This window comes from Bos indicus x Bos taurus, chromosome 1 (genome assembly GCF_003369695.1).
Source record: "Bos indicus x Bos taurus breed Angus x Brahman F1 hybrid chromosome 1, Bos_hybrid_MaternalHap_v2.0, whole genome shotgun sequence".
In the NCBI taxonomy this organism is placed as follows: domain Eukaryota; kingdom Metazoa; phylum Chordata; class Mammalia; order Artiodactyla; family Bovidae; genus Bos; species Bos indicus x Bos taurus.
The window spans coordinates 65,766,892-65,792,093 of NC_040076.1; the positions used below are offsets into that span (position 1 = coordinate 65,766,892).

The 25,202-nt window shown below is 38.4% G+C and overlaps 1 protein-coding gene across 1 annotated transcript in view; it reads right to left on the reverse strand.

Moving 5' to 3' along the window:
• Positions 1 to 24,810, reverse strand: part of POLQ (DNA polymerase theta) — a 105,388-nt gene extending 80,578 nt beyond the window's left edge. Inside the window, 9 exon segments of the mRNA XM_027531193.1 lie at positions 3,276 to 3,488; positions 4,801 to 4,947; positions 7,040 to 7,187; positions 10,290 to 10,509; positions 15,722 to 15,830; positions 17,899 to 18,055; positions 19,519 to 19,649; positions 23,732 to 23,911; positions 24,374 to 24,810. Coding sequence (XP_027386994.1) covers positions 3,276 to 3,488; positions 4,801 to 4,947; positions 7,040 to 7,187; positions 10,290 to 10,509; positions 15,722 to 15,830; positions 17,899 to 18,055; positions 19,519 to 19,649; positions 23,732 to 23,911; positions 24,374 to 24,554 — 1,486 coding nt within the window. The 5' untranslated portion in view covers positions 24,555 to 24,810.
• Positions 24,811 to 25,202: the final 392 nt, after the last annotated feature.

Here is a 25,202-nt window from a genome sequence, read left to right on the forward strand (position 1 = left end):
GCAGTCCCCTTCTCTTCCCACCTTCAATCTTTCCCAGCATCAGGGTCTTTTCAAATGAGTCAGTTCTTTGCATCAGGTGGCCAAAGTATTGGAGTTTCGGTTTCATCATCAATGCTTCCAGGACTAATTTCCTTTAGGATGGACTGGTTGGATTGGCTTGCTGTTCAAAGAACTCTCAAGAGTCTTCTCCAACACCACAGTTCAAAAGTATCAATTCTTCAGGGCTCAGCTTTCGTTATAGTCCAACTCTCACATCCATACATGACCACTGGAAAAACCATAGCCTTGACTAGATGGACCTCTGCTTTTCAATATGCTGTCTAGGTTGGTCATAGCTTTTCTTCCAAGGAGCAAGTGTCTTTTAATTTCATGGCTGCAATCACAATCTGCAGTGATTTTGGAGCCTAAAAAAATAAAGTCTGACACTGTTTCCACTGTTTTCCCATCTATTTGCCATGAAGTGATGGGACCAGATGCCATGATATTAGTTTCCTGAATGCTGAGTTTTAAGCAAACTTTTTCACTCTCCTCTTTCACTTTAATCAAGAGGCTCTTTAGTTCTTCTTCACTTTCTGCCATTAGGGTGGTGTCATATGCATATATGAGGTTATTGATATTTATCCTGGCAATTTTGATTCCAGCTTGTGCTTCATCCAGCCCAGTGGTTCTCATGATGTACTCTGTAAATAAGTGAAATAAGCAGGGTGACAATATACAGCCTTGATGTATTCCTTTCCCAATTTGGATCCAGTCTGTTGTTCCATGTCCAGTTCTAACTGTTGCTTCTTGACCTGCATACAGATATCTCAGGTGGCAGGTTAGGTGGTCTGGTATTCCCACCTCTTTAAGAACTTTACACAGTTTACTGTGATCCACACAGTCAAAGGCTTTGGCATATAAAGCAGATGTTTTTCTGGAACTCTCTTGCTTTTTCAATGATCCAGCGGATGTTGGCAATTTGATCTCTGGTTCCTCTGCCTTTTCTAAAACCAGCTTGAACATCTGGAAGTTCACGGTTCACATACTGTTGAAGCCTGGCTTGAAGAATTTTAAGCATTAATTTGCTAGTGTGTGAGATGAGGGCAATTGTGCTGTAGTTTGAACATTCTTTGGCATTGCCTTTCTTTGGGATTAGAATGAAAACGGACTTTTTCCAGTCCTATGGCCACTGCTGAGTTTTCCAAATTTGCTGGCATACTGAGTGCAGCACTTTCACAGCATCATCTTTTAGAATTTGAAACAGCTCAACAAGGAATTCCATCACCTCCACTAGCTTTGTTCGTAGTGATGCTCCTAAAGCCCAACTTTTCTTTGCATTCTAGGATGTCTGGCTCTAGGTGAGTGATCACACCACTGTGATTATCTGGGTCAAGAAGATCTTTTTTGTATAGTTCTTCTGTGTATTCTTGCCACCTCTTCTTAAACTCTTCTGCTTCTGTTAGGTCCATACATTTCTGTCCTTTATTGTGCCCATCTTTGCATGAAATGTTCCCTTGGTATCTCTAACTTCCTTGAAGATATCTGTAGTCTTTCCCATTCTATTGCTTTCCTCTATTTTTTTGCATTGATCACTAAGGAAGGCTTTCTTATCTCTCCTTGCTATTCTTTGGAACTCTACATTCAAATGGGTATATCTTTCCTTTTCTCCTTTGTCTTTCGCTTCTCCTCTTTTCTCAGCTATTTGTAAGGCCTCCTCAAACAACCATTTTGCCTTTTTGCATTTCTCTTTCTTGGGGATGGTCCTGATCACTGCCTCCTGTACAATGTCATGAACCTCTGTCTATAGCTCTTCAGGCACTCTATCAGATCTAATCCTTTGAATCTATTTGTCACTTCTATTGTATAACGTAAGGGATTTGATTTAGGTCAAATGTGCATATCTTGTAGCTAAAGTAAGAGACTGAAGCAGGATAAACTTCTTTGGTGACTATAGTAATAGAAATCAATGAGTTACAAGGCTTTTTTAATCAACAAACTTTGACTAAAAGACCAATGGCCCTCAGGGATTATAGATAGATGAATCATTTGCTACTAGGACTGAGACTGACAGTCCACCCTAATAGCCATTCTCTCATTCTTCCTTTGGGCTTCCCTGGTGGCTCAGACAGTAAAGTGTGTGCCTGCAATGCAGGAGACCCAGGTTCGATCCCTGGGTTGGGAAGATCCCCTGGAGAAGGATATGGCAACCCACTCCAGTACTCTTGCCTGGAAAATTTCATGCACAGAGAAGCCTTGTAAGCTACAGCCCATGGGGTCACAAAGAGTCGAACACAACTGAGTGACTTCACTTCACTTCTTCATTCTTCCTTTAATAAAACCCCTAAATGTTAGCTGAACTGATGACCACTCAGCTAGATTATATTCATCAGCTTCCCTGTATCTGGGGAATATAAACATGTGACTACGTTCTGGTCAATTGTATCTAAGAACAAATACTATGTGTAACTTCTGGGAAGTGCCCTTAAAGGGCAGGATGTGCCCATTTTGAAATGCAGATGTGATAACAGAGACTGCAGTAGCCATCTTATACCACAAGATAGAAATGCTATTGCTTGAACATGGAAAAACAAACTAAAAGAGAGTGTGACAGAGAACATTCCTCTCAAAGTTCTTAAACATTAGAAGACTCAACAATTTAGTCATACCCAGAAAAATATAGCAGGCATGAATATTTGCTGCCGTCTTGATATTTAATTTAAACAAGTCTTTCCCTACTACTTAAGAAATTAAGTTTTATTTACACTGCTGGCAATATTATCACTACTTGCTATACAAAAAATTGAAAATGTGTTTTCAGAGTCAGTACCAATTTAGAAAGAGAAAGAGGGTACATGAAGTTCCTATTTCAAAAGTATGAGAGAGTACTTCCCAGCTCTCAGAATCCCTAAACTCTAATACCAGACAACTAAAAAAATTAATAACCAAAAAAATCAATCCCTTCATTAGCACAAAATAGCAGATGGTACTGGAAATTAAAGGTCATCTTCCAGCTAATGTGATGCTATCTGATAAACATAATACTGAATCATTTCACTGTATATAACACAAAAGAAAATCTTCTAACAAAGATTTTTTTACATTACTAGAAAAACCAATAGTTGACGATATGAAGATTTTAAGTTATACTCTATATAAATAGTAAGTAAATCCAAAAGGTGACCTTTAGTTTTGGATAACAAAGAAATATAACATGATGAGAAATAGGTTGCTATTCAATTTCAAGTAGACTGACACTATCCTTCAGCAACACTATCATAGAATTCAAACTCACTTACCTACTGTGTCTACGCCTTTCCTGCCAGCACGACCAACCATCTGCTTATAAGTAAGAATATCTAGAAGTCTACCACTGAAAATAGGAGTGCGAATGATTACACGACGTGCAGGTAAATTCACACCAGATGACAGAGTAGAAGTTGCTGCCAAGACTCGAATCTGACCTTGACGGAAGGCTCCTTCAATGATATCTCTCTCCTCAAAAGTAAGACCTAAAAAAAGAAATTATAATAGCATATATTTATAAACATATGAGGAAAACATTACACTTGATCACTTACAAATTGATCTGAGAATCTAATACAACCTTGTAAAGATTTTTTAAGCTACTGTTATGACTGTAAACAAAGAAGTAATCACAGTCTGCCAACCCTAGTACAGTTCTATCTCCTTCTAGATCAGGGGCTATCAAACTTTATCTGTAAATATTTTAGATTTTGCAGGACAGATGATCTCCGTTGCAACTAATCAACTCTGCCACTGTCACATGGAACAGCCGTAAAACAAATGGGCAAGACTGTATTCCAATAAAACTTTATTTACAAAAACAGCTGGATTTGACTAGCAGACTGTAGTTTGCTAAAACCTGCTCTAGAAAAGAACACCCTGAAGGTACAGACATGCTTTACTCAAGACAGTATCTAACAGTGTATCCAACACAGTGGTCAGGCACATAAATAAATATCTGAAGGACAAATACATGAGTAAAAGAAAAACAGCAAACAGAATATACACTTATCTTGCTTATTTTTTATTTTTATTTTTTTAAAAAGTCAAGAGAATTGGGGTTCTTAGTTTGTAAATTAAATGGTGGGTCCACCAATATTCACTTTATTCGCATGCTTTATAGTTTATATACAATGAAAATATTTTTATGTGTTTGTGTGTAGATACATATTTTTTAAATTTATTTTTATGTAGCATGACAAAATTTTTACGTGAACTAAAAAGGTTAAGTGCCTAATCACAGAAACAATATATTCTTAATCATATCCTTAGCACATATCAACATGGATAGATCACTCCGTGAAAGAAGTTATTTAATTCACTGTCATAATCCTTGCAATTTTGACAACCTAGGTATGAGGTTTTAAACATTTGTAACTATTTCAAAATAACAATATGACAAATTCTAAAATTAATTCGATTTTGATGTATTTGTAAGAATATTACAAATACCCCTAGATATAAAAGGAAATATTCAGAGTGGCATAAAATTAGGATAGCAAGTACCACTTCAACCTAAATTCTAAGGAAACAAAGTATAGAAACATAATCACTTTAGAATTCACATCCCCAGTGGTACCAAAGAAGCTTGTATCTAGTACTTATATACCATACAGATAAGTAAATAATCCTGCATGTGTTTTATTCCTGTTTAATCTTAATCCACAATGTCTTAAAAGGAAATTTAAGAGTATTAAGTGGTTAATGAGAAATCAAATGCAAATCAAACATAAAAATAAAGAAATTTTAAGTATTTTTGGAGGGGGCTTCATAATAACATAGTAAATATATGGATACCTGCATGATGAAATGCTACTCCCCATGGCACAGTTTTTTGCAATACAGAGTCCAATCCTGAAGGTGAACGTTTTAACTGATCCATCACTTCTAGGAGGCCCTTTTGTTCCAGCATCACTGGTGGAAGTTCAGATGATCTTACCAATCCTGTCACAAAAAAACTGTCAACACTGTTCACCTCCCCTTGGACCTCTTTTACTGCTATCTGCCTGAGTCATGACAGAAGGCAATGGTTCTGAAACTACTTATTAATCACCTGGATATATTTTAAAAATATTGATTTCTGGCTCTCTCCCCTGGATTCTGTGATGTGATGCAACCTGGACATAATGATTTTTAAATTTCCCTAGGCAATTCTAATGTGTACCAAAGTTTAGGAAACACTGTTAGGTTGAGATCAAGGCCACAGGAGGAGATCAAAAGAACCAGCTGAAAGAAGGAGAAAATTACAAATACCATCACTCAGAGCCTAAAATAAATCCTTGCTCAACGTGTGCCCCCACCAAACCAGCAGTGTCAGAATCACATCAGAGCTTAGTTCTGTGTGACAATTCTAGCCTTTTTGGAGCCAATGTGGTAATTAATCATACATTACCCTCTGTTTTTTGCCTCTATGTATAACTTCCCCAGAAGATTTTCTTAGATGCAAGAACTATTATTTTCTTTAAAAATAACTTAGACTTTGGATTTCTGAACTAGTAAACTTTCTCACAGAATATATCTTATATTTTATATATTTTTAAATCTTTTTGGTAAACTTCTAAAATTCTGAGGACCACAGACGGTTGCCAATTTTTTACTTCTCTAAAAACAATTTAAATTTTTAAAAAATTATCTTTGTTCCCTTATTTAAAAAGAAAAGTAATTTTAACATAAAAAAATTAGTACAGATAATTTCAAATTTTAAAGGTCATCTGTATGAAAAATGTGCTACCTTGTCTTTACTTTTCTGGTGAAAAGTTCATCACAGCCCGGACTCTAGTTCAAGTCCTAGGATTTGTAAACCACTGCTATAAATCATAAGAAGCTCATGCAAAGAAAATATAAATAATGTTTCTGGTCATTAAGGAATGTAAGTTATCATAGTTGCCACAAAAAAAATATAAGCTGGCATAGTAAGAAAGCATTGATTAAGAGAGAACTAAAAGACATGTTATAATATTGGACCAAAGTCTACTAATATAAACTTCATACAAAGTTTACTAATTGAAGCTAGGCTTGAGATATCCATTACCTATCCTCAAGATGCCACCAACATAACAAAGTCATAAAATATCCTAAAGTTCTATAACCAGAACTGTTCCTGTCTTCCCTGCACTTATCTTTGATCACAAGGGGCCACAATCTAGTGTGGTGAGGAAACACTACTCACCCCAGAGTGAGTAAAAATATACACTAATGGTTATAGCAATATGCACAGATCAATACTCAGCAATAAAAAAGAAACGAGTTGATAAAAGTAACAATCTGGATGAATCTTAAAAATATCATGCTGAGTGAAAGAAGCCAGACACAAAAGACACATACACATAATATGACTTCATTTACTATATGAAATTCTTAGAAAAGGCACAACTAATCTAGAGTGACAGAAAATATATGACTGGTTGCCTGAAGCTGGGGATAGAGGGAGGAGATTGAAAGCAAAAAAGAACATTTTGGAGTGACAGAAATGTTCTATATGTTGATCACAGTGAGGAGTTCAATGGTGAACACATTTGTTAAAATTCATTAAGTTCCACTTCAAGTGGGTACATTTTATTCTAGACAAATTATACCTCAATAAAGTTGATTTTAAACTACATGTGTATACTGTGTGTGTGTGTGTACGTGGGACTCTCTTTAGAGTAAGAGCTTAGAAATATAAAAAAGATATGACTACTTTCCCCAGACAAAAATGTGTGTATGTGAAGTCTCTTATACAATTTAGGGGGCTTTGAAGTCAACTTTTCAAAGCCCATGGATCCTAAATGAAGAACCTTAGTATATACCTCTATAAATCCAATATACTGAAATTCTGAAGATTAGTTAGTCTGAATGTGTATACATATTATCTATAAGGAGGATAAGGAGATGATTAGTCACAAAAACATACTTTTACAAAGGATCCATCCAGGTGGTGGCAATGATGAAAAGAACCATGCTTTGCTAATATAATTATTAACATTACTTTCAAGAAAATGTCCTAAGAATGGAGGCTTTCCTTTCATCACTTCCTTTCCTTTCCATCACTACTTACCCTCAGCCTGATGGTGCAGACTGTAAAACTCACGGGCAATGATATCTGCCAGCTTCTCACACCATTTCTTCGATGGACAGAAAAGTAATACTGAATGGTTATCACGAACAGTCTCATAACATAAACTAACAACATGATCCTCATCTCCCTAAAAAAGAAAGAGAAGTAGCCATTCTAGTGATACTTTCAAAACATTTTCATATCAGTTTAAAGTCATTCATTTTGCTTCAATGGCAAGGTTTTTATATTCAAAAGCATGATAAAAATCAGTTACAAATTCAGTAATAAAACATAGAAAAAACAGAAAAGAGAGAAGAAAAGAAACCTCCTTATGATGCAAGGTGAGTAGGGAATCTTTTATATTCATTCAACTAATATTTACTGACCTCCAACCCAAAAGTAATAGGGATATAATGGTGAGTAAAAGATAGCCAAGGTACTATCTTTAAGGGGTTTGGGTCCCAGTAGGGAAACAATAAAGTACTAAACAAACAAAAGTAAAATACAATCATAATATGTACTATCAAAGAGAATTTTGTGGTGTTTTGAAGCCTCACATTTGCCATAAATCTGAGAGATATGGAAGGAAAAAAAAAAGTTTCCCTGAGAAACTGAAGAGATGTGAAGGAAAAACATTATCTTAATAAAAGGTAACTGAGGAACAAGGAACACATTTCAAGCAGAACAAACAGCATTTGTAAACACTCCAGTGGTGACCAAAAGTGGAAGGTCAGTGTGTGTAACTAGATTAATTGATCAATACATTCACTCATTAAGTAATTATTTACTGGGTGCCATATATTATCATGGGCTTTCCAGGTGGCACTAGTGGTAAAGAACCAGCGTGACAATGCAGGAGACATAAGAGGCACAGGTTAGATCCCTGCGTCAGGAAGATTGCCTGGAGAAGGGAATGACAACCCACTCCACTATTCTTGCCTGGAGAATCCCATGATAGGGTAGCCTGGCGGGCTACAGTCCATGGGGTCACGAGAGTCAGACAATACTGAAGCAACTTAGCATGTGCATATATTATTCAAGGCCTGGGGATGGAGAATAAAGCAGAAAAAAAGCTCTGCCCTCAGAACGTGTCTACTCTAGTAGGAAGAAATAGATAAAAACAAGATAAGTAAAACATAAAATATGCTCAAAGTGCAAAGGAGAGAAATAAAACAGGAAAATAGAAACCAGGAATGAGAGAACATTTGAGAATGAGAATGAGAAAGTGACATTTGAGTAAAGGTCCAAAGGTCAAAGAATAAACCCTACTGATGCCTAGAGGGGAAAGCATTCCACATAAAGAGAATCTGAGGTGGGAGATTTCTTGGCCTATTATACAGAATAGCAAAGAGGCTATGGAGGAAGTAAAGAATATAGAAACTGAAGTCAGGGTAAAGGAGTGGGACAGATCATATATGGCTTGTAGGCTACTTTAAAGATGTTGGCATTCATTCCGCATGAAATAGGAACCATCACAAATTTTTGAGAAGAATGGTTACATGCTCTGATGTCCATTTTAAATAGATGATTAACTTTTGATTTAAGCATAGATCCAAGTAAGAGTTGAAACGGATTTAAACAGGGTGGAGGCAGAGACATGGTAATAGAAGATTAACAGGAGAGTAAATGACTTTGCTTACTGATACATTTATTGAGGTAACCAAGGCACAATCGAATGAAATTTGGGAGTACAGAGCAAAGCAACTAAATAAGATTCCATACCAGGCATGCAGAAGCTACAAATACACCTATGAGTGTACTAAAACACATGAATTTAGTCCTATTTCCAGTTCTAAACTTACCCTTAACTATTTCAGTATTCAGAGGCACAGATCTACATTTAAAATAGATGCCTCATACCAGATTCAGTCCTTTAACTTCAGGACTGAAGACTCAGCCCTAGAAAAATACTCTGAACTAAATGTTTTAAAGTGTATTTATCAACCACTTTCTAGATGCTAGGCAATTTTTTAAATCAAATTTCATCCTTAAAACACTAAAGACAAATATTATATCCATTTTATAGATGAAGATACTATGGAGAAGTTATAGAATTCAACTATTATCACAGCCACATCAAGTATCCCTATATAAAGTATCAGAAATGGGTCTTTCTGACCCCCAAAAATGTTTTTTCTACTATCATATACATGGGGTCACAAAGAGTCAAACATGACTGAAGCAACCAAGAAGGGCACATATTGTACGTATATCACTTAATAAAAGGTCAATTTTCCACATTAATGTAAACAAAGCCATAAGAAAATCTTTTCCAGTTAAAAAGAAATATCTATAAAATTTTATTATTTACACTTATAGGAAATGATTACATTTAAATTGAAGACAACTACATTTCCTCTCTCACCAACACCACCAATTATTTCATGGAACCAACTAGGTTAACAACAGGAATCCTTCTAATGGATATGTAATGCACATCCAGCTACTTTGCAACCCCCAGCTTAACTCAAAAATTGTTAACAACATGCTAGAAAATGCAATAAAACACAACAGTACAGGTGGTAAAAAATTACTGTGGACAGTGACCACAGATATGAAATTAAAAGATGCTTGCTCCTTGGGAGAAAAGCTATGACAAACCTAGACAGTGTATCAACCTAGAGGGGTGGGACGGGGAGGGAGATGGGAGGGAGGTTCAAGAGGGAGGGGATATATGTATACCAATGGCTGATTCATGTTGAGGTTTGACAGAAAACAACCAAATTCTGTAAAGCAATTATCTTTCAATAAAAAAAATTAAAAAAAACAAAAACAAAAAGCAGAGACATCACTTTGCCAACAAAGGCCCATAGTCAAAGCTATGGTTTTTCCAGTAGTCATGTGAGAGCTGGACCATAAAGAAGGCTGAGCACCAAAGAAATGATGCTTTTGAACTGTGGTGCTGGAGAAGACTCTGGAGAGAACCTTGAACTGCAAGATCAAACCAGTCAATTCTGAAGGATATCGACTCTGAATATTCATTGGAAGGATTGATGCTGAAGCTCCAATGCATTGGCCACCTGAGGCAAAGAGCTGATCCATTGGAAAAGACCCTGATGATGGGAAACACAGAGGGCAGGAGAAGGGCAACACAGAATGAGATGGTTGGATGGCATCACCAACTCAATGGACATGAATTTGAGCAAACTATGGGAGACAGTGAGGGACAGGGAAGCCTGGCATGCTGCAGTCCACGGGGTCGCAAAGAGCTGGACACAACTTAGCAGCTAAACAACAACAAATGACTTACCTTCACTTGCAGCATGGGTTGAAATTCCCTCACAAGCTTCATTGAAGAGTCATAAATTGAATTTCCAATTTTTATGGATTCCAGCAGTGGTACAGGGCGAAAGTCAGTGTGGTAGAGTTCAGCATTCAACCAGGAAGCCACAAGCTCCAAATTTGGAAGAGTAGCACTCATGCCAACAATCTGCACAGCATTAGACAAAGGAATGGCTAAATCTGCCTGGCTGCGAAAAACAAATGAAAATGATGTTAAAAGACATATACTATTAATTTCAAATAGTGCTAACAATATTCTTGGCATGTCTTTTGGTACAAATGTGCATAAATTTCTACAGGATATACACCTAGGAATAAAAGTGTGTTGGGTCATATAGTGTATTAAATTTTATTAATGTCAAACTACTGGTTTTTTTTTAGATTACATATATTAATGAAATCATACTGTATTAGTCTTTCTCTGTCCTAGCCTCAAGGTCCATCCATGTTGTAGCAAATGGCAGAATTTCCTTCTTTCTTATGGCTGAATAATATTTCACTGTATATAAATACACCATTCATCTATTGGTGGGCACTTAGGTTGCTTCCATATCTTAGCTATTGTAAATAATGCTGCATTAAACCTTAGTGTGCACATATCTTTTTCAAATTAGTGTTTTTGTTTTCTTCAGACAAACACCCAACAGTAGAATTGCTGGATCATACAGTAATTCTGTTTTTAATTTTTTGAAGAATTGCCATACTGTTTGCCATACTGTTTCCACATGGTGGCTGTACCAATTTATTTTCCCATCAAAAGTGCACAAGGTTTCCCTTTACTCCACATCCTTGACACATTTATTATTTGATGTCTATTTTGGTAAGTCATGCTGACAGATGTGTGGTGGTATCTCAGGGTTTTCACTTGTAATTCACTAAGGATTAGTGATGGTGAGCAACTTTTCATTTGCCTGTTGACCATTTGTAAGTCTTCTTTGGAAAAGTGTCTACTCATATCCTCTGTCCATTTCTTAAACAGTTTTTATGTTGGATTATATGAGTTCTTCATATATCTTAGTTATTAATACCTTATGGGATACATATTTGCAAAGATCGCCCATTCAGTATACAGCCTTTTTGTTTTGCTGAAAGTTTCCTTCACTGCAAAACTTTTTATTCTAGTTTGATGTAATCCCACTTATCTTTACTTTTGTTTCCCTTGCCTGAGGAGACATATCCTAAAAACATTATGTTGATAAAAGCCAACATCTAAGACCATCAGTTCACTGGCTCAGTCATGGCCGACTCTTTGCCACCCCATGAACTACAGCACGTCAGGCCTCCCTGTCCATCACAAACTCCCGGAGTTGACTCAAACTCATGTCCATTGAGTCAGTGATGCCATCCAATCATCTCATCCTCTGTCATCCCCGTCTCCTCCCACTTTCAATCTTGCCCAGCACCAAGGTCTTTTCCAATGAGTCAGAACTTCGCATCAGGTGGCCAAAGGACTGGAGATTCAGCTTCAGCATCAGTCCTTCCAATCAATATTCAGGACTGATTTCCTTTAGGATGGACTGGTTGGATCTCTTTGCTGTCCAAAGGACTCTCAAAAGTCCTCTCCAACACCACAGTTCAAAAGCATCAATTCTTCAGAGCTCAGCTTTCTTCATAGTCTAGCTCTCACAGCCATACATGACTACTTGATAAACCATAGCTTTGACTAGATGGGTCTTTGTTGACAAAGTAATGTCTCTGTTTTTTAATAAGCTGTCTCGGTTGGTCACAGCTTTTCTTCCAAGGAGCAAGCGTCTTTTAATTTCATGGCTGCAGTCACCATCTGCAGCAATTGTGGAGCCCAAAAAAATAAAGTCTGCCATTGTTTCCACTGTTTCCCCATCTATTTGCCATGAAGTGATGGGACCAGATGCCATGATCTTAGTTTCCTGAATGCTGAGTTGTAAGCCAATTTTTTCACTCTCCTTTCACTTTCATCAAGAGGCTCTTTAGGTCTTCTTCACTTTCTGCCATAAGGGTGGCATCATCTGCATATCTGAGGTTATTGACATTTATCCTGGCAATCTTGATTTCAGCTTGTGCTTCATCCAGCCCAACATTTCTCATGATGTACAATGCATATAAGTTAAGTAAGCATGGTGACAATATACAGCCTTGATGTACTCCTTTCCTGATTTGGAACCAGTCTGTTGTTCCATGTCCAGTACTAACTGTTGCTTCTTGACCTGCATACAGATATCTCAGAAGGCAAGTCAAGTGGTCTGGTATTCCCACTTCGGTGATCCACACAGTCAAAGGCTTTGGCATATACAGCAGATGTTTTTCTGGAACTCTCTTGCTTTTCGATGATCCAATGGATGTTGGCAATTTGATCTCTGGTTCCTCTGCCTTTTCTAAATCCAGCTTGAACATCTGGAAGTTTACAGTCACATACTATTGAAGCCTGGCTTGGAGAATTTTGAGCATTACTTTACTAGCATGTGAGATGACTGCAACTGTGCGGTAGTCTGAGCATTCTTTGGCATTCCCGTTCTTGGGGATTGGAATGAAAACTGACCTTTTCCAGTCCTGTGGCCACTGCTGAGTCTTCCAAATTTGCTGGCATATTGAGTGCAGCACTTTCACAGCATCATCTTTTAGGATTTGAAATAGCTCTACTGGAATTTCTTAACCTCCACTAGCTTTGTTCGTTGTGATGCTCCCTAAGGCCCACTTGACTTCACATTCCAGGATGTCTGGCTCTAGGTGAGTGATCACACCGTCGTGTTTATCTGGGTCATGAAGATCTTTTTTGTACAGTTCTTCTGTGTATTCTTGCCACTTCTTCTTAAAATCTTCTGCTTCTGTCAGGTCCATACCATTTCTCTCCTTTATTGTGCCCATCTTTGCATGAAATGTTCCCTTGGTATCTCTAATTTTCTTGAAGAGATCTCTAGTCTTTCCCATTCTGTTGTTTTCCTCTATTTCTTTGCATTGATCACTGATGAAGGCTTTTTTATCTCTCCTTGCTATTCTTTGGAACTCTGCGTTCAAATGGGTATATCTTTCCTTTTTTCCTTTGCCTTTCACTTCTTTTCATAGCTGTTTGTAAGGCCTCCTCAGACAACCATTTTGCCTTTTTGCATTTCTTTTCTTGGGGATGGTCCTGATTACTGCCTCCTGTACAATGTCATGAATCTCCATCCATAGTTCTTCAGGCACTGTGTCTATCAGACCTAATTCCTTGAACCTATTTGTCACTTCAACTGTGTATTCGTAAGTGATTTTATTTAGGTCATAACTGAATGGTCTAGTGGTTTTCCCTACTTTCTTCAATTTCAGTCTGAATTTGGCAATAAGGAGTTCATGATCTGAGCCACAGTCAGCTCCCGGTCTTGTTTTTGCTGACTGTATAGAGCTTCTCCATCTTTGGCTGCAAAGAATATAATCAGTATTGACCATCTGGTGATGTCCATGTGTACTCTTGTCTTGTGTTGTTGGAAGAGTGTGTTTGCTATGACCAGTAAGTTCTCTTGGCCAAACTCTGTTAGCCTTTGACCTACTTCATTCTGTACTCCAAGGCCAAATTTGCCTATTACTCTGGGTATTTCTTGACTTCCTACTTTTGCATTCCATCCCCTATAATGAAAAGGACATCTCTTTTGGGTGTTAGTTCTAGAAGGTCTTGTAGGTCTTCATAGAACCGTTGAACTTCAGCTTCTTCAACATTATTGGTCGGGGCATAGACTTGGATTACTGTGATATTGAATGGTTTGCCTTGGAAACGAACAGAGATCATTCTGTCGTTTTTGAGATTGCATCCAAGTACTGCATTTCGGACTCTTGCTGACTATGATGGCTACTCCATTTCTTCTAAGGGACTCCTGCTCATACTAGTAACATATAATGGTCACCTGAGTCGAATTCACCCATTCCAGTCCATTTTAGTTCACTGATTCCTAAAATGTCGATGTTCACTCTCGCCATCTCCTGTTTGACCACTTCCAATTTTGTCTTGATTCATGGACCTAACATTCCAGGTTACAATGCAATATTGCTCTTTACAGCATCGGACCTTACTTCCATCACCAGTCACATCCACAACTGAGTGTTGTTTTTGCTTTGACTCCATCTCTTTGTTCTTTCTGGAGTTAGTTCCCCACTAATCTCCAGTACTTTGTTTTCTCAACATTCAGAAAACGAAGATTATGGCATCTGGTCCCATCACTTCATGGGAAATAGATGGGGAAACAGTGGAAACAGTGTCAGACTTTATTTTTGGGGGGTCCAAAATCACTGCAGATGGTGACTGCAGCCATGAAATTAAAAGACGCTTACTCCTTGGAAGGAAAGTTATGTCCAACCTAGATAGCATATTCAAAAGCAGAGACATTACTTTGCCAACAAAGGTCCGTCTAGTCAAGGCTATGGTTTTTCCTGTGGTCATGTATGGATGTGAGAGTTGGACTGTGAAGAAGGCTGAGCGCTGAAGAATTGATGCTTTTGAACTGTGGTGTTGGAGAAGACTCTTGAGAGTCCCTTGAACTGCAAGGAGATCCAACCAGTCCATTCTGAAGGAGATCAGCCCTGGGATTTCTTTGGAAGGAATGATGCTAAAGCTGAAACTCCAGTACTTTGGCCACCTCATGTGAAGAGTTGACTCATTGGAAAAGACTCTGACACTGGGAGGGATTAGGGGCAGGAGGAGAAGGGGATGACAGAGGATGAGATGGCTGGATGACATCACTGACTCGATGGACGTGAGTCTGAGTGAACTCCAAGAGTTGGTGATGGACAGGGAGGCCTGGCGTGCTATGGGGTCGCAAAGTGTCGGACGTGACTGAGCGACTGAACTGAACTGAACTGAACTGAAGGGCATAAACATATCTGAAGAATGGGAATATAATCAGAGGATAAACAAAAACTAAGGAGGGTAAAGGAGGAAATTGGCTGGGGTGAGTAAAGAATATAAAAAAGAACTAGATCTTCATTTTCCATAGTAAAGTCAAGATATAATGTGTAAAACTAAAAAACGTAAGTAACTATATTTAGAGATATCACTGTAAGTCAATTTTTTAAAAAGCAGTAAGAGTTGAAAATAGTTACCTTTGGAAAGTAGAGGACAAAGAAATGTTATTTTTCATAATTAGCATTGACTATTTACATGTGTGTATAGTTAACAAATACAAAAACTGGATTTTAAAAATTCTATCATAAATGTGGTGAGCAAAAATTTAAGAATGTTTTCATTCTAGAAAATAATCAAATTATTCTACCAAAATAATCTAAAATCACTCCTAGACTTAAGTACTTCTTTTGGAAAAAAAATAAACTGCTGTACATGAGTTTGTTCTAAATAAGTATGACCCTCCTTTAATGTATTTAACAACTATTTATTAAACACTTTTGCACTTTCTCAACATTGTTTGGAAACTCAAGAACTTAACTATTTCAGGTACTTACCATGATGCTGATTTCTGAGTAATATAGCAAATCTTGGTCAGCAAAAGCTCCAGTAGATACCCTCGGTGAGAGTCTCCCAACATATGTAATTCATCCACAACCACCATTCCTAAAGAGATTTTCCAGATACTAAGTTTTATAGAATCTCACAATTAAGAATTTTGAAGGACTGAGTATCTTAATCTTAGACTATAAATAATTGTTATTACAGTACATTGCAGGTAATACAAAATTCAGATGCTTAACTGGCAACCTTGTAAAATACATGTACAAAGAAAATTAAAGACATCCTTGAAAATTATTCAGTGGATTGACTTTTCTATGGGGAAAACAACCAGGGCAACCATCCTGATGTTAGCAAGTGCATAGGAAAACAGAATCAGATCAAGAAGCAATAAATGATTTTAAGGGGATGGTTTTGTTTGATTATGGTAGACTAGGGACTCACCCTACTATAAAACATAAATATAATAATTCTCTTCTCCTCTACTTGGAGAAACTAGTCTATCTATTTGGAATAATGCTCAAGAATTACCAAAAATCTAGTTATCAACCAATGCCTCATTTAAACATTTTAATTTATGTGTGCACTGGTGTCCTCTGACCCAGCCCAAATTCCCCTATGAAAATACAGATCTTTCAGACTATTTCCTAATGACACATGATGTTCTTCTTCCTTATCAGTAAGCTTTTTCAAAATCATATTGTATGATGAGTTATTTCAGAATTCATTCATTCATCCAAAAAATATTTATTCTATATAGTGTGCCAGGCACTGTGCTAAGTGTACTGGATATAACGCTTAACCTGATACAACACAATCTGACAATTCTGATACAAACTAATGAATGTGATTCCTCTCTCTAAGCTTGACAGAGCAAAGCCCATGTCTAATTAATTTTTTATTTCACTCCCCACCTCTATCCTACCCTAATTTTACCATTTAAGTTCACCAAGATAACATGAATAACTGATATTCTTGCAGTTTCCATTGTTGTTAAAATCATTCTCTTCCTATTCCTACCTCTACATAGTGAGCTTTCCCAAGTGGTTAAAAAAAAAAAAAAAGGATTAAGACAGAACAGTCCCAAGCTCAAATACAGTGCTAATTTCTATAGCTCCCTACCATCAGTCTGCTAAATGGTAGTCTCTGGGTCCAGGCCTGATCTAGATATCATAGTACCAGAATATGATAATGAATACATATACATTAATTGCAGAGATGGAAGATTATTTCCTTCTATTCGTGGTAAGCTTTATCAAGAAAGAAGCAATGAAAAGTGTCTTGAGGACTCAAAGATAATCTTTATGTTTTGTAAAGTGCAAAAATACAAGTTCAGTTCAGTTCAGTTCAGTCGCTCAGTCATATCCGACTCTGCAACCCCATGAATCGCAGCATGCCAGGCCTCCCTGTCCATCAACAACTCTTGGAGTTCACTCAGACTCACGTCCATCAAGTCAGTGATGCCATCCAGCCATCTCATCCTCTGTCATCCCCTTCTCCTCCTGCCCCTAATCCCTCCCAGTCTTTTCCAATGAGTCAACTCTTCACATGAGGTGGCCAAAGTACTGGAGTTTCAGCTTTAGCATCATTCCTTCCAAACAAATCCCAGGGCTGATCTCCTTCAGAATGGACTGGTTGGATCTCCTTGCAGTTCAAGGGACTCTCAAGAGTCTTCTCCAACACCACAGTTCAAAAGCATCAATTCTTCAGCACTCAGCCTTCTTCACAGTCCAACTCTCACATCCATACATGACCACAGGAAAAACCATAGCCTTGACTAGACGGACCTTTGGTAGCAAAGTAATGTCTCTGCTTTTGAATATGCTATCTAGGTTGGTCATAACTTTCCTTCCAAAGAGTAAGCATCTTTTAGTTTCATGGCTGCAGTCACCACCTGCAGTGATTTTGGAGCCCAAAAAAATAAAGTCTGACACTGTTTCCACTGTTTCCCCATCTATTTCCCATGAAGTGATGGGACCAGATGCCATGTAAGTAGAGTCAATAACATCAGAAGGATGCAAAACGTTTTTTAACAGAGTTCCTAACATTACAGATGCCAATTCTTACCTCCAGAAGATGACACACATTAGAATAAAACATAAGATATACAGAAATCATAATGGCTCCACACCATTCTATCAAAAACAGAGAAAGTATACACTTATTTACTTACCTAAAAGATCCATCTTATTTTCCTCTATGAGGCGATTGATCAGACCATTGGCTCTCTCAATTGTGCAGACAGCAATATCCAAAGAAGAGAAATGCCTTGTTGGGGAGGTACTGCCCATGTAACCATCTACTGTTATTCCTACTTCCTGAAATAGACTCTAATTTGAGTAAAACAGAAAAATAAGAGTTGAAAATTTATGAATATTGAATTGGTTCTTTCCCCAAGCATAGATATAAGTATCAAAAGACATTTATCAGACAACTGGTGCTTATTCCTGGTCAAGGCACATTGGTTCTTTTTAGAATCAAACGCTAAAAATAAGATTTAGAATTGACAAAACTCAGTAGAGGGATTTTCTATTAAGACAGAGCTGAATAAAATGGCATACTTAATGAGTTCTACAAGTTCCTTATAGAAGAAAGAGCCTTACAGAAGAAAACAAAAATTACCTTAAGCACTAACATTTTTTATCTAATAAACAAGCAAGAAACTAGTTCCTTCTTTAACACTAATGTAATATGTTCAGAAACAAATTTATACTTCATGAGGAAAATATTTTCATTATCTCTCTAAAACCTAGTTTTTTTTTAATATAACAAAATAAAGGGTTTCAAAACTCAAATGCAGTGGGTGGTTTTTTTTTTAGTTTAACTTTTAACTAACATACCTTCTCAATAAAAAGGATCCTTACATCATTTTCCTACTTTGGTCTAAGTTGAAAAGATGTTACCATGTAGAACCAGCTTTGTTGGCTATTTGGTCTCTGAAATAACGTTAAAAAAATTTACAGAACCATTGAATTTTAGAGCTATTCATTCAATAAAATGTTTCTGAGTATTTATTGAGTTAACCCATAGTTTCATTTTACCAATGAAAAATTGAATCCAGCAGATTACATGTCTGGCCTGAAGACATAGTAGTGGCAAAACTGGGACTAGAACTCAGATTTTTTGGATTACCAGTACAATAATCTTGCCATTCCAAAAGCATATTTTTTCACGGCAGAAATAAGAATAAATTTTATTCTATTTAATGAAGTATTATACTTGTAAAAATGCCTTAAAAGACCATGTATCACACAAATATATACTGCTACTATTCATTTTTGCAGAATAGCAGAACAGAACACACAACTAGAGCTGTACATAAGCATCAATGGAGCCTGTTCTTCATCCTCTTATGTTCCCAAATGTTCCCTCAATTAGGATGGGATATGCTTCCTCAAACATACTTCCTTTCCATGCTTCAGCTTAGTCCTACCATTCACTTAAGATGTTGATTCTTAATCTGCACATTTATATGCTAATTAAAGCACTCTATTTTCTAAGGAATATTTTAAGTTTTTATATATTTTTCACCAATTACTCTTGATTTAACTGTCCTTTCTCTTTTACGCAGTAATTTTAAAGTTTCCTCTCATAAATGGTCAACTTTTAAAGCTACATTGGTGGTGTTTACTTGCTAAGTCATGTACCACTCTCTTGTAATCCCATGGATTGAGATGTAAAGAAAGAAATTTTATTTTCCAATTGCTTTTATAATTCTATTTCAAATGAGTAAAACCAAAGCTGCCAATAATAGGCCTTTCAAAATTTCAAACTTCGTAAAACAAAAAATTACCTGGAGATAGTATTTCTTCTCTTTAGCCACAGAAACAAAGGGTAGAATAAAAAGAGCTTTCTTCCGCATTTCCAAAACCCGCTTCAAAATAAGTAGCTCAGCAACCAGAGTCTTCCCAGCACTTGTAGGAGCTAAAAGATGTTATTCCACAAGATCATCACAAAAATGAGTAATATTTGATACAGTGCATTAATAAATGCTTTAAATCATATCCAGTGACTAAATAGCTCAAGGCTAACTAAAAAGCCTCTTGATGAAAGTCAAAGTGGAGAGTGAAAAAGTTAGCTTAAAGCTCAACATTCAGAAAACGAAGATCATGGTATCTGGTCCCATCACTTAATGGGAAATAGATGGGGAAACAATGGAAACAGTGTCAGACTTTATTTTGGGGGGCTCCAAAATCACTGCAGATGGTGACTGCAGCCATGAAACTAAAAGACGCTTACTCCTTGGAAGGAAAGTTATGTCCAACCTAGACAGCATATTCAAAGCAGAGACATTACTTTGCCAACAAAAGTCCATCTAGTCAAGGCTATGGTTTTTCCTGTGGTCATGTACGGATGTGAGAGTTGGACTGTGAAGAAGGCTGAGCGCCAAAGAATTGATGCTTTTGAACTGTGGTGTTGGAGAAGACTCTTGAGAGTCCCTTGGACTGCAAGGAGATCTAACCAGTCCATTCTGAAGGAGATCAGCCCTGGGATTTCTTTGGAAGGACTGATGCTAAAGCTGAAACTCCAGTACTTTGGCCACCTCATGCGAACAGTTGACTCATTGGAAAAGACTCTGATGCTGGGAGGGATTGGGGGCAGGAGGAGAAGGGGACGACAGAGGATGAGATGGCTGGATGGCATCACTGACTTGATGGACGTAAGTCTGAATGAACTCCGGGAGTTGGTGATGGACAGGGAGGCCTGGCGTGGGGTCACAAAGAGTCGGACATGACTGAGTGACTGAAGTGAACTGAACTGAACTGGACAACAATAACAAACTATCATTAGGGCTTCCCTGGTAGCTCAGTGGTAAAGGACCCACCTGCCAATAAAGGAGATGTGGGTTTGATCCCTGGGTTGGGAAGATCCCCTGGAGGAGGGAATGGCAACCCATTCCAGTATTTTACCCGGGAAATCTCATGGAGAGAGGAAACTGGAGGACTAGTCCATGGGGTTGCAAGAGTAGAACACAACTTTAGCAACTAAAGCACCACCACCTATCATTTGAAACCTTTATAACCCTGAAATGCCCAACTTTAAACCAGCTTTCTAAATACTCTCCCAGTGAAAAACAGAGACAAAGAAATCTTTATATCAGCAATAAATGATGAATATTACTGAGTACCTAGCTTACACCTAAAGATCGTTTCCTTTAAGTACTGAATAGTTAAAAGCCCTGCTGTGAGGAAATAAAAAGTTTAAATACATTGTAATAGAAGCTATGATAGACGCTGAAGGACAAGAGCTATAAGGGTTTATGGAAAGCAAACAGAACTTCAAAGGAGCAAAAAAGGGAAAAAGAAAGGAATCCCAAGCAGAAAAAAACAGCATGTGTAAAGATCTAAAGGAAAGTTGGTGTATTCAGAAGATGGTAATTGAATGCCTGAAACAAAAAATACAAGTAGGTAGGTAGGTTTAGTCAGTCAGTCATGTCAGACTCTCATGATCCCATGGACTGTAGCCCTGCCAGGCTCCTCTCTCCATGGGATCTCCCACGCAAGAATACTGGAGTAGGTTGCCACAAGTAGGGCAGTAAAAGAGACATGAAAGTGTCACAAGAAAAAAAGCTTTATAATCCTACCACGTAAGAAATTTATATTGAAAGCAATGGAGAGTGATTAGTGAGTTAGGTGAACGTGAAAAGGAGTGACAAATTCATAAATGTCCTTTACAGAGTTCACTTTGGCTGCAGAAGCAAAGGAAGAGCAGAAAGAAAAGATTCAGTTCAGTTCAGTTCAGTTCAGTCGGTCAGTCGTGTCCGACTCTTTGCCATCCCATGAATCGCAGCACACCAGGCCTCCCTGTCCATCACCAACTCCTGGAGTTCACTCAGACTCATGTCCATCAACTTGGTGATGCCATCCAGCCATCTCATCCTCTGTCGTCCCTTCTCTTCCTGCTCCCAATCCCTCCGAGCATCAGAGTCTTTTCCAATGAATCAACTCTTTGCATGAGGTGGCCAAAGTACTCGAGTTTCAGCTTCATCAGTCCTTCCAATGAATACCCAGGACTGATCTCCTTTAGGATGGACTGGTTGGATCGCCTTGCAGTCCAAAAGACTCTCAAGAGTCTTCTCCAACACCACACTTCAAAAGCATCAATTCTTCGGCGCTCAGCCTTCTTCACAGTCCAACTCTCACATCCATACATGACCACAGGAAAAACCATAGCCTTGACTAGACGGACCTTTGTTGGCAAAGTAATGTCTCTGCTTTTGAATATGCTATCTAGGTTGGTCATAACTTTCCTTCCAAGGAGTAAGCATCTTTTAATTTCATGGCTGCAATCACCTACTGCAGTGATTTTGGAGCCCAAGAAAATAAAGTCTGACACTGTTTCCACTGTTTCCCCATTTATTGCCATGAAGTGACAGGACTGGATGAAATGATCTTCGTTTTCTGAATGTTGAGCTTTAAGCCAACTTTTTCACTCTCCTCTTTCACTTTCATCAAGAGGCTTTTGAGTTCCTCTTCACTTTCTGCCATAAGGGTGGTGTCATCTGCATATCTGAGGTTACTGATATTTCTCCAGGCAATCTTGATTCCAGCTTGTGCTTCTTCCAGCCCAGAGTTTCTCATGATGTACTCTGCATATAAGTTAAATAAGCAGGGTGACAATATACAGCCTTGATGTACTCCTTTTCCTACTTGGAACCACTCTGTTGCTCCATATCCAGTTCTAACAGTTGCTTCCTGACCTGCATATAGGTTTCTCAAGAGGCAGGTCAGGTGGTCTGGTATTCCCATCTCTTTCAGAATTTTCCAGTTTATTGTGATCCCACAGTCAAAGGCTTTGGCATAGTCAATAAAGCCGAAATAAATGTTTTTCTGGAACTCTCTTGCTTTTTCGATGATCCACCTGATGTTGGCAATTTGATCTCTGGTTCCTCTGCCTTTTCTAAAACCAGCGTGAACATCTGGTTACAAAGCTATTGCATAATCTAGAAGATGATAGTAAACTAGGTAATGTACCCAAGAACAAACAGTATTGATCATAATCAAGATATATGAAGTAACAGACACTGGACCCAGTGATAAATTTATGCAAGTTGGTGACCAGAGTTATGAATGACACCCAAGTATTTAAGCAATTGAAATTGTCAGTGCACTCTACAACTACCACTAACTGCCACTAGCAGTTAGTAAAGAGTACTTCCTATGTGCCAAAAACTTTTCTAAGCCCACAACCAGGCACTCATGCTTTCTATGTGCGCTCTCACTCCCTCTCTCCTCCTGTCTCTCAAGTAACCTGCAAGGTTACACAGCCAGTAAACAGCCTGAACTTGTATCTTGTTGTTCGGTCACCAAGTCGTGTCACACTCTTCGGGACCTTATGAACTGCAACACACCAGGCTTCCCTGTCCTTCACTATCTCCGGGAGTTTATTCAAACTCAACATACCCATTGAGAATTTATATCTATTGATAGTAAATTTCCTAGCTATTTTTGGCAGCCATAATGAAAAATCTGGATAACTCACAACTTCAGAGAAAACTGATCTTACCAAGTGATTAGATTCTAAAGTCAGTATTCTAAAGACCGATGGTTAAAAGTTTTATAAGTCAAAATTACTTTTGAAAGCCCATATAACCTTTCATAAAGTATATTATTACATAGGGTTTTATGTATATACTCCTGTATGAGCAGGTCAACTTATAAACAGATATGTATTGTAAAATGTTCACACACTGAAAGGCAACTGAGATCAACTGTGGGAAGAACACATTTACATCTCATACTGCATGCTCACACTGGGATGAATGTTTGTTCAGAGGAAAGGCAAGCAGATAACTCTCTTTAAACTGCAGGGGTTTTGCCTTTCCCCACCCCACCATATAATGGGATTTTCATAACTTAGGTATGCATATTATGAAACTTTGCTTTTCATATATTTTAAGACTTTATCTAGTTATAAATTTCATCTGCCTTACCTCAGTAGAGCATTCTTTACATTCATAATGCCTTAAAAATGGTACAGAAATTAATTTGCACAAATTTGAATACCTGAATAGACTAAATTCTTTCCTTCCAGGACTTGTCCAAGCAAAAGGCACTCTGCCTGCCATTCAAACATCTTTTTTACACCAAAACTGTGATATTTCTCCAGAACCGCTGTAGGAAGTCCCCAATTTGCCAACAGCAGCTTGTCTATTTGATCATCAGGAAACGTCTGCTTGCATTCCCCTTTTGGGGAAAAAAACAAAAAACAGAAAAAGTAAGGAAGTAGTTAGTTTTAACGTAAGACTTCAGTAATTAGCCTTCTACTGAGTTTTGAAATTCCTACGTGTTATATATAACCTGCCATAAAACACATCCATATAAGTATCTGTAAGGAGTACTGGCACTATTAGGCGTGAATCCCTTACAGGTGATGAGATTTGGCCAACTAGTAAGTTGTTTCTGTAAATAAATGTCAAAAGAATAAAAACCCAGAAACCACTTGAAGACTAATACCAGGAGGTCTCTGAACACGGACTAAAAGCTCTTCCTTGTCAACAGAAAGTGACATGCCGCTCAGGGCCGGAGTCACAAACTGAGAAAGGGAGTAGGAGCCGAGCGGGTCCTGCAAACGAGCGAGCTCCGCGTCGAAAGGACACCTCGCGACTAGTAGCCCGGCTGAGCTGCCCACGGAGTGTCTGGGAGTACCTGTAGCTCCGGCCGGCCGGCGCCCACGATCCTTCAAGCTGCGTCCCAGGCCCGGAGGTGGGCTCAGCACCGGCCCGGAAAGGAGCAAAGGGCTGTCACTGCCGTCAAAGCCGCTTCCCGACGAGGAGTTTAAGTCTGATGCTGAACGTCGCTGTTTCCCACTCCAGTGCGTTATATTCATCGCGAAATCTTCTCCGCCATTCAGGGAAACACAGAGTCCCAGCGTCCTCCCACTCGGGAAAAACTGACCCTGGCGACAAATGCGGCCGCCATCTTCCCGCCACGGTTTTCAAACGCAGGCCTCCCAGCCCGCCCCGGGACCATAGAGTTCCCAGTGGCGAGAGTAGCCCGAGGACCATAAATTCTTGGGGAAAGAGCGGCTCTCGCTAGGTTTAGACCTCCTGCGTCTCTCTTGTTGATGGTTAGTGTAATAGAAACAGAGTTGGACCTAGATTAAACGGGGGAAAAAACAGGCTCAGTATATATAATCTCTAACTATAATCATACTGGCTTAAAATTTTTACTTTTCTTTTTGTCCATTTCTAGTTTAAATAGCAAGGAGGGCTTCCCTGGTGGCTCAGACGGTAAAGCGTCTGCCTGCAATGCGGGAGACCCGGGTTCGATTCCTGGGTCGGGAAGATCCCCTGGAGAAGGAAATGGCAATCCACTCCAGCACTCTTGCCTGGAAAATCCCATGGACGGAGGAGCCTGATAGGCTACAGTCCATGGGGTCGCAAAGAGTCGGACACGACTGAGTGACTTCACTTTCACTTTCATACTAACTTCATAAAATGAACTGCCCATAATAAGTAGATTAGAGACGTAGTTC